We start from the raw sequence: 10,068 nt of genomic DNA, 5'->3' as shown, positions 1-10,068 counted from the left end.
TCTTTAATGACCTGACAACAGTATCGTAACTATATCCCCTTTTAATAAGTCTATTTAAAGGTTTTGTTAGTTTCTGAGGAGAATACTGACATTTTTGTGCTTTATAAAGAATATTTCCATAAAATTTTGGATGTGAAATACCTGAACGTATAAGATGTCTGCATGTTGAGTTATATTTACGAATTATTTCCTTATACCGGTGATAAAATTTAGTAAATGTTTTGACCAGTTTGTGATATCGAAAACCCTGGTGTAATAATTTTTCAGTAATACATAAATTTCTCTCGCTAAAATCTAATACATTGTTACATACACGAGCGAATCGTACAAGTTGAGATATATAAACACCATAAGATGGTGACAAGGGAACGTCACCATCTAAAAATGGATAATTAACAATAGGAAAAGAAAAATCATCTCTTTTATCATAAATTTTTGTATTAAGCTTCCCGTTTATGATATAGATATCAAGATCGAGGAAAGGGCAGTGGTTATTGAAATGTCTTCTTGATAATGTTGTTAAAGTATTGTAATATATTTTAAGTGTGAAAATGTATCATCTAGCAAATGAAAGAGAACAATTTTGTAAAATATTGATCTAACGGATATAATTTTACCACTCACCGACAAGCTTGAAGATTGTTAACGGTACTTTTAATCGATAGATAGAAAGATATTGGTATAAATTCATAACCAGAGAGATAAAAACGATACTAGTCAATTGATTAGAGAAACTATTTCAGGATACAAACATACTAGAAGATATATATCTTTAAACATGTACTTTCATATATTTTTTGTTTTTTTCAGGTTGATAATTATCCAACTTGATATAATTTATATTTATCATATACTCATACAAAGTAATGGTATAAGTGAACCCCATAATAAAACTTATTTGTACATGTATTTATTCATTAAATTTGAAGATTGCCTCAGCCGTGTGATATGACTTTTGGTATCAACTGCATCCGGTTTATATCAACTGCTTCTTTTTCATATCAACTGCTTCCGGTTAGTATCGCATGCTTTGCTGGAACGTTATCGAATGACATTTCAACGTCATTGGCAAATTCCAGAAAATATACCTCAGGTGTACGTTTCTTTGTGTAAAACATAACAAAGTTGGATACAAATAAAATATAAGGAATCATGAAAATATATTATTAAAAAATGCAAAACAAATAATACAACAAAAGCATTTTTTCAAAGTTTTAAAAAAAGTTTTTGTCTGTACGTCTTCTTTTGAAGAAAATGATAAAAAGAACATAACATGTCATTTTTCATATCAGACCCCTTATCAACCGATAGTCAAAATCATCAATCGAGCCTATCGGCTCTCGGGCTGATATCATGACCTAGGGCTAATAAGGGGTCCAATATGAAAATTGCCATGTTATAACCTATATTTATTATATATATAATAATAATACACAATTAATTACATAACACTACTCGTAAACTTTCTTAAAAATCAAAATAACCGACGCTTCTCATGTATCACAAGTGTGCAACAAATGTATCAATTATATTAAATAAAATTGGAAAGAAAACCTTAAAAAATCAATCCTTTATATTAATATAACTTTGTTGATAATCATCTTATTCATATCATAATTGTATTTTGATAATCATCTTACTCATACCATAATTGTATGTTGAGGTAGACGGACTATTATCAACAAAAAATGTGCAACGGATGTATCTATAATATTAAATGAGCTGAGGGTTGGATCAAGCCATTTTCAAACGGGGAATCCCATAACAGGATAACGGGAGAAGTACCAACCATATGTCCCCATACAAATGCATTGATCGTCAAAAAAGTTGGTTCCAACCCCTGGCACCCCCTGGTTCCGCCACTGGAGCTCTTCAGAAAACTTAGATTTAATATTATTTAAAAACAAAAAAAAAGAAAAAAAAAAACATTATAACATTTTAATTTTGACGACGAAATAGGAAACCGCTTGTGTCCGGTGATTAGATAAAATATTATTTTTAGAAATAGTAATAAATATAAAAGCATTTTAACATTTTGATTTTAACGACGAAATAGGAAACAGCTTGTGTCCGGTGATAAGTTTGATAATGAACACATATTGACCTGTTATATTGTACGCTGATAGATTACTATTATTTCCGTTCACGGACGGAAGACGTGTATGTAAAGTTGACTTATAATACTGCGTAGTTATGCAAATATTGTGGTAACAATTACTTATAACCAGCCAGCTTGTTTCGTTAATCTTTTCTCGTACATAAACTTTATGTGTGACATTAATCATTTGTTTTTCTTTAAATGTTACTAAAATTAAAACTGAATATTAAATTGAATATTATTGTGAATGGGTTTCATTATTGGAAATAAAATCAAATATTAATAGTCAATACTAAAACTTAATTAAAAATGAAATGTTTTTGTTGCTTAAATCTTATTTCATTGACTAATAATTTAATTATCACCTGGATCTTTCACAGTAACCAAGGGAAAATAAACATAAAGATACAATGTGTTATGCACTAGATGCGCATGTCGACTATAAATGTTTCTGCAATGATGCTCGAGGCCGAAAATCCAAGATCTCCTTCAAAGTTAATTTCAAAATAATAAAAATCAAATTTGAACTGTTTTTTCACTGTCTTTCACATTTAGGTATTAATAAAAAGTATGGTAAAGTAATACGTCACTTATCAAATGGAAATAACAAAAATTTAAAATCTTAAGGTAAAAAAGTTTTATTTGCTCGTCCTTGGCAAATGTCAAAATGATCGAAATATGATTTATGTTTTTGTTCCTGCACATGGAAATGTCATTCACATGAATTAAGATTCACAAAAATCTCGCAAATACTTCATGTATGCTCGGTACGATACAATTCAATTTTTAAAACCGTTGTGTATAAAAGACAAATTTGATGCACTTGTCGAAAAGGTTTAACATACTGTTAGTTGTGAAAATTATAAAAGAATAAAGGTTCTGATAAAATACTCATTAAAAAAGATTTTTCAAAATAAAATAAGAAAAATACCGAACTGCAAGGATATTATACAAAACAAAAAGTCCCATATCAAATGATGAAGTTGTTTTCAATTATAAAGATGTACATAACTTGATTCAATTGCATCATATGAAAATGTAAGGAAGACTTAAATAATCAAACATTTATAGTTATATAATTTTATTGATAATGAAATGTATTAAATCATAATTACACATACCACACTATGTATATAATTATTTACCATTATAAATACAATTGTGATATGTGGTAATTTTAATTTTCAATTAATAGGGATACAAGGTATTGTGGATGTTGTGTGGTCTATTCTCAACAAGAAATGTACGATATATATATCAATAATCATGAGAATATCAAATGAAAATTTTCAGAAAACTTTATACAACAGACTATAACTTTAGAATTAAAAATAGAAATAAAAAAAAAACAAAATTTAACTGCCAATGACGAAAAAGGAAACAGCTTGTGTCCGGTGATACTTTTGACAATGCACAAATATGTTGACTTGTTAAATTGTTTACTGATATACTACTAATAGTTTCGTCCGTGGGCGGAAAAGGTGTAAGTAAACTTAACTTATAAAACTGATGTTTTTTGTGCAATTATTACTAACCAGCAAACTTCACTTGTTTGGTAAGTTTTTTCACGTACATGAAGTTTATGTGTGACATTACTTTTAACGTTACTATAGCATGTATAGTAACCATTGAATAAGAAATTCAAAATTATTTGAATACCAATAATTTCATTTTAATTGTACAAACAATATGATGACTTGACAACTTCATGATTATCTGCAGAAAATGACGGACCAAATATTGTAAGTTATTCGTCAGATGTGCACAAAACGTGTGTTTTGTAGGCGATTTTTTAAATAACTAATTTGATATTTATGTGTTTACATTATCACAAGTCATATCCATCCCGGCATTTTTCAGTGTTTATGTATTGTCAGGTTATATTCATTGTGTTTCATTATCTTATCTTGTTTATTATTTTTGCGGTAGGATGGTTTTTGACGAGAGTTTGGTCGTCTATTAAACATGTTTAACTGTCCAATGCATTTGTAATTTGATCGTTTGTATATGCATTAATTTTATATTATGAAAAGTGTTATTTTTAAATTCATTAATTTTTCGTCTCATTCTAATTTTCAAAGTAAAAATAAAATAAACTATATCAAAATAATATGTGGAAATAATAGAAATCATGAACTGTTTAAAACATCAGCATGAATATAATTGTTAATAAACCTCTGTTAATGTCTACACTATCTGGCTATATAACGTAAAATGCATTCACATATCTTTTAACAAAATTTGTATGCTATACTCTTTTCCTCCCTAATTTATTTGAATGAAGATTATTTCCATGATTTTTTGTTGGGCTTTTATAATAAATCCGCCAAGATTAACTGGATATTCCTGAAATTAATTTCGTATATCAATTGTCAATATTCAATGCAGGAAGCTACTGGTTTTTACAGATTCTCATTCTCGATATTAACAAAATGAGAACCATGATGATGTATTCAAGTTTTCTGGTGATCTGTTTATTCGCAATGTCAGAGCAGTGTGGATGTCCAGCTCCTTATACGCAGCAAATAGTTTGTGGCAGCCCAATAGGTAAGAGAGTTTTGATTTAAACAATAAAAAACTTTATGCAAAATGTATCACCGCTTTGAAATAGTTCGGATATACTGTTTACCTCTGTCTGTCCGTTCGAACGTGTATCCGTCCAATTATTATAAATTTCGTCACATCTTTTTCAGACACTACATCATAAGGATTTTTAAAATTTGGTTTCAGGGTTTATTATAAATCAGCTTTACCGTGTGATGCGTTTTCAGATTTATCACGCAACATTTTCCATTATAACACTTACATATGTTTACGCTATTCAAATTATCCAGTTGGGGCGAGGGTATCATCAGTGAGCAGTTTCACATGGTTTTTATAAAAAATTTAGTGTATCCTTTTTTATAACTTCGTTGTTAATATATTTTCGTGACATTTTTACTTTGTTCGTGAAGTCATATCGCAATACTTTTTTTTTGATTCGTGAAATTAGTTGGTGTACTCTTTATGATCTTATGGTATCAAAAACTTATTAATGGTATATTCAAGCTTGAAAATATGAAACAAATTCGTCGATGTTATGAAATGCATCATTAATTTATCTATTGCATCACAAACCGTTTAGAATCGCCTTTCTTTTCTTTCATATTTCGTTTTTTTTCCTTGACAAAATATGTCAATGTTTTATTTTCATTTTTCAATTGAACTATATTTTCTTCTGAACTTATTTCAATTATTATCTTGATAATGATGAAGGACCGGAATGTGGAAACAAACCAAAGAAGATGGGATATGAGTGCCAATGAGACAACTCTCCAAACGGCACAGAAATTAACAAATATACTTCACCGTACGGCTTTCATCAAAGAGCAAACAAAGCCCACACTACATAAACCCATTCACACAAAAAGTTATCCAGTGATGAAAACCGTTTGGTATGATATGATAAAACATATGTTTATGTTCAGAATATTTTTTCAGTTTGATTAAGCACTTCTTATACATTATTATAGAAGGGCTTATAATTCAAAATGTGTTCATTTGATAAATAAAGGCGTTTTGAAGTTAAATTGTGAATAAATACGCCAAATGTAATAAAGGTACTCACATGAAGCTTGCTATCTAAGAAGGAAAAATCTTTTAATAATTGGGTTTTAATCAATAAGAAATTGGTACTTGTCGCTTGTATGCATATTTACGACAAGTCTCTAGGCCCATTGAGCCATGACATCATGTTCAAAAATAAAACTGAAAAACAACGAAAATTGTTGAGTATGAAAATAATAATGTGTGGTACAATTGCAAATGAGATAATTCTATAATTCTCTACAGGAGACTCAAATGACAAAGCAGTTAACAACTATGGGCCACTAAACGGCGTTCAACATTGAGCAAAACCAATACCGTATAGTCCACGTAACTATTGCATTCCTTCAGTATTAATCCTTAAATTTTAAAATTGATAGGTTTTTTAAAATAGGTAATAATTGGTATTGGAAATTCAATAACGTTTAAGGAACATTTACTTTGTCAGTAATTTTGTCTATACATGTATGAGAAAAGACTAAAATAAATTTTAAGTATAATAGAGTGTACAACATACCCTACTAACCACAAACACATGATTCGTTTAAATAAAAATAAAAATCAACGTACAATACATTCATCGGATATCCTGACTTTACACATTGTCGGGTTATTTAACCATTGTTTCGTGTACACAAAGACTGCCTTTGTTTCTCTTTACCATACGTCGTAAAAGTAAATCATGAAATAGAAACATGTTCTACCTACCGAAAGGATGATCACCTAAATACTAAAGCGTGTCTTCCTCAGTAATAGATAACATTAGTTGTATTTGGCAAATCTTTTAGGATTTTTTGTCCTCAATACTCTTCAACTTCGTGGCCTTTCAACATTGTTTTCTTTTTGAGCGTCACTAATGAATCTTTTATAGACGAAACATGCGTCTGGCCTAACTATAAAATTTCAAGCCTTGTATCTATGATGAGATTATTTAAATGAACATGGAAGCAAAACATTTCCAAATTTGTATGAAGTGTAGACAATTGCAACAATATTTGACATTAACGTCAGACGTGAAGTTAGTCGACATGACACCTATTACATATCACGATCAAATGTTTAAAACAATATGTGTCACTTGGTATGTCACGTATTGTCCACTTTTAAAACGATCATTTTTATGTAACAAGGTTAACATTTAAATGCAAAAAAATAATTCACACCTATTACACGTCAGACGCACAATTAGTTTCAGACACATTTAACTAGTTTTATCAGGGGTAAACATATATGCGAAAACAACTAAGAAAGTCTATTTGGACATATTTGTATATTTGTTTATTTGCCATCAAATAGACCAATCGTTCTAACAAGTACAATCGCATGAATAAATATATTTTTCTTTATATTTCAGTCGTTAAGGCTAACATTGAATCATTCTCAGAAAACTTTTATGTCAAAAACTACGAAATATCCGTGACAAAGTTCTATCAAGTAAGTACTAAATGTATTAAACTGATGGAATTATTGTCATCGTCACATAGTTTTCTTAATAGTATTAGTGAGGTTGGGGTAAGAGTAGTGGTTGATTTGTTATTGTTTTTGCTGTTCTGGAGTAGTTATTCAAAGACTGCTTATCCCCTTGTTCCTTTAAAAAAGGGTGGTATTTTAGTATTACAATTCAATTATTCCTGCCGAAAACCTAACTGACCAAATGTTAGTGCAAACACTCTTTTCAAGATAAAACTGTCAAACTCCGCTGAGAAAGAAAATACTCAGTCAGCAAGACCAAAGGAAATTTTCGCGATAATACAATATAATCTTTATAAATACATGTTTTTCACAATCTTTCTTTACCAGGGGAAAGGGATGTATGATACATTGTCCAATAAAACGACACTCGTGACACCAAAAGGAAGTTATATGTGTGGACCTGTAGTTTTGAATGTGGGATCAAGCTATTTTCTCTCAGGTAAATGCACTGTCGATGTTGATGCACTTTGTCGTATAAGAAACTTGTGCAGACTAGTTAATGATTTGAAAAAGTACACATCAAAGCAATGTTTTTTTTTTTGTTAACAGATTTCTTAATAGAAAAGGCTCCAGAAACAAACGTAGAGTTAATTCCGTGTGTAAGTAAAAAAATAATACTACAATCCATTTAAGTTCGGAAACGTACCATTTGTTGTTGCAAATAAGTTGTGTTAATCTTTCATGAATCAACACATAGCATGTTGGTTTTACAGTTTTTCAGTCGAATTTTTAAAGAATTCCAAAATATTTAGTTTATTTATCTTGATTGTGGGCAATCTTATCAATTCTGGATGCTGTCAGTACCCGTTCGTTTGAAGTATTCCTTTTGATTACCAGACAAAAATTATGTACCAGTGTGATGATGACATAATCTATTTATACTCTTTTCAGTCTCTGTATATGGTGGGAAAATGCATCATAACTTATGTCAACTCCAAGTTGAGGCATCCAGTGCATCGAACAAATTGTTAGTAGGCCTTGCAGGAAAATATCAAGAGAACTGTGATTGTGAGGTATGCTTTGTTGCATTGGCCTATGTTGGTTGTTACAAGGCTAAATTATATTCGCTAATCAATGTGATCTAATTTCCTGTAGCAGTCCAAATTAGTCGCGATTTATTCTGGTTGACCTTCCGTTTAATTGTTGTGTTAATATGTTCTTTTCCTGAACGTACACTATATTTTTGTACATCTAGTGGAATACACAAGTATAACATCAGAAGTTTTACATTTGTTATAGTTGACGTTTTACAGACTAAAATCATACGTTAATATCACAAACAATATTTTGCAGTTAATATGACAATTAATAAAGCATAAGGTCAGTAGTAAAGGAATTTTGTTGAAACAACTAATTGATTATGATATATATTAAGAAATGAAATGCATATTTCAGACAAAAATGAAAATATAACAGACGTTTAGAGCGTCACTTTTTTAACGAGTCTTGTGTAGACGAAACGCCCGTCTGGCGCGTCTGGCGCAAATATAAAACTTTTATTCTGGTATATTTGCAAGCTGTTTGTTTTTTATTTTTAGATTCCACATATGTATGATCCTCCGCAATTCGGACAACGTTCCAACAATCAATGTGGATATTCACCATGTCATTATGACACCGTATGTGCCAGAGATGGTAATGGGCAGTGTAATTGGCACAATTGCTAAACAAATGGTTCAAAAGATCATAGATTTGTAATACATTGTATTATTCTACTATGCAATAAACAAGCACACAATTATTGTTTATAGATTTAAAGATATAATTGGAAAACATTTATTTTCTATAAACGGTAAATTAAATATAAAGGAAAATTTTCTGTATCTGATTTATGCTGTAGAATGTTCTGTTTGTATTGTTACCGATTCTGTATCATCATCCATTCAGATATATGCTTTTGTAAATAAGGGGTCTTTAAGCAGTAGAGCAACGAATACGCTCTACATAACCACAGTTAACAATAGACTTATTATTGTTGTAGCTGCCTTTTGTAAAAATTGTTACCCTTTGCATATGATATTTTTTTTAAACGGAAATAAAAAGAAAGAGAGAAATTGGAAAAAGAAAAATCGTCGGCAAATTATGAGCCATAAGTCGACTCTTTATAAAAGATAACAGCCGTGTTTTGGGGGGCCTTTTTTTTCTATATGGTGTTTAATGATGTTTGTCATCTGATCCTTTTATTTCTCTGCCATGTCAATGTCAGTTGATTTTCTACTTCTGAGTTTGATATTGCATTTGGTATTATGCAATTTGATATTGCATTTGGTATTATGCAATTTTAATCAAACTTGAATATAAAACGAATATTAGGTAAGCTTGCCATTGAGACGATAACTAGTCTGAACAGTTAGCTACAATCAACAGTGTGTATAGCAATTATGCTTATTGTGCTTTAATTCATTATTGATATTGATACGGGCTCGGTAAATGAAGGCAACAGTTATATGCAGCTGTTGAATTGTAATAAAGCGAAAAAGCGAAAACAAATCTGGGTTACAAAACAAAACTTGGGAAAAGATAGCAACTATGAGAAGAAACAACCGAAAAGAGAAACACTTGACTGCACCAAAAACAAGCGCCAACAAACATACAAACGGTCTATTTGATCCTGGTTTTATAGCTGGCCAAACCACCTGCTTATATGGCAGTGCTACAAATACAAACAGTTGACAACATTACGTGAAAGAAATACATTACAAACAAACGCAAGAAGACCATGGACAGAGAAATACATTAATAAATAACATAAAAGGACATTACAACCTATTAACCACATATTAAAATCGGACACCTCCCATGAATTTACGACAGTACACCATGACACAACAATATTATTATGAACTATGTGATCAACATCACGGTAAACATATGGACGTGATATCCAGTATGTAACAAGTCGTCTACAGGTT

General features: G+C 30.4%; 1 protein-coding gene across 5 annotated transcripts; it reads left to right on the top strand.

Moving 5' to 3' along the window:
- The first annotated feature begins 3,443 nt into the window (after positions 1-3,443).
- On the top strand, positions 3,444-8,898 carry LOC139495676 (metalloproteinase inhibitor 3-like). 5 transcript variants are annotated; one of them, XM_071284000.1, is made up of 6 exons: positions 3,444-3,581; positions 4,487-4,645; positions 7,038-7,117; positions 7,484-7,595; positions 8,048-8,169; positions 8,695-8,898. In XM_071284000.1, exons 2-6 carry the CDS (start codon positions 4,531-4,533, stop codon positions 8,821-8,823), a joined length of 558 nt encoding a protein of 185 aa, XP_071140101.1. In that variant the 5' UTR covers positions 3,444-3,581; positions 4,487-4,530; the 3' UTR covers positions 8,824-8,898. The 5 variants fall into 5 exon arrangements, with proteins under 5 accessions (XP_071140101.1, XP_071140103.1, XP_071140102.1 ...); XM_071284002.1 differs by having other exon boundaries at positions 3,477-3,581; positions 4,507-4,645; XM_071284001.1 differs by having other exon boundaries at positions 3,509-3,653; positions 4,507-4,645.
- Positions 8,899-10,068: the final 1,170 nt, after the last annotated feature.

Source organism: Mytilus edulis, chromosome 11 (genome assembly GCF_963676685.1).
Source record: "Mytilus edulis chromosome 11, xbMytEdul2.2, whole genome shotgun sequence".
Lineage (NCBI taxonomy): Eukaryota > Metazoa > Mollusca > Bivalvia > Mytilida > Mytilidae > Mytilus > Mytilus edulis.
The sequence above is the reverse complement of the archived record's forward strand: the minus strand, read 5'-3'. Positions and strand labels throughout refer to the sequence as shown.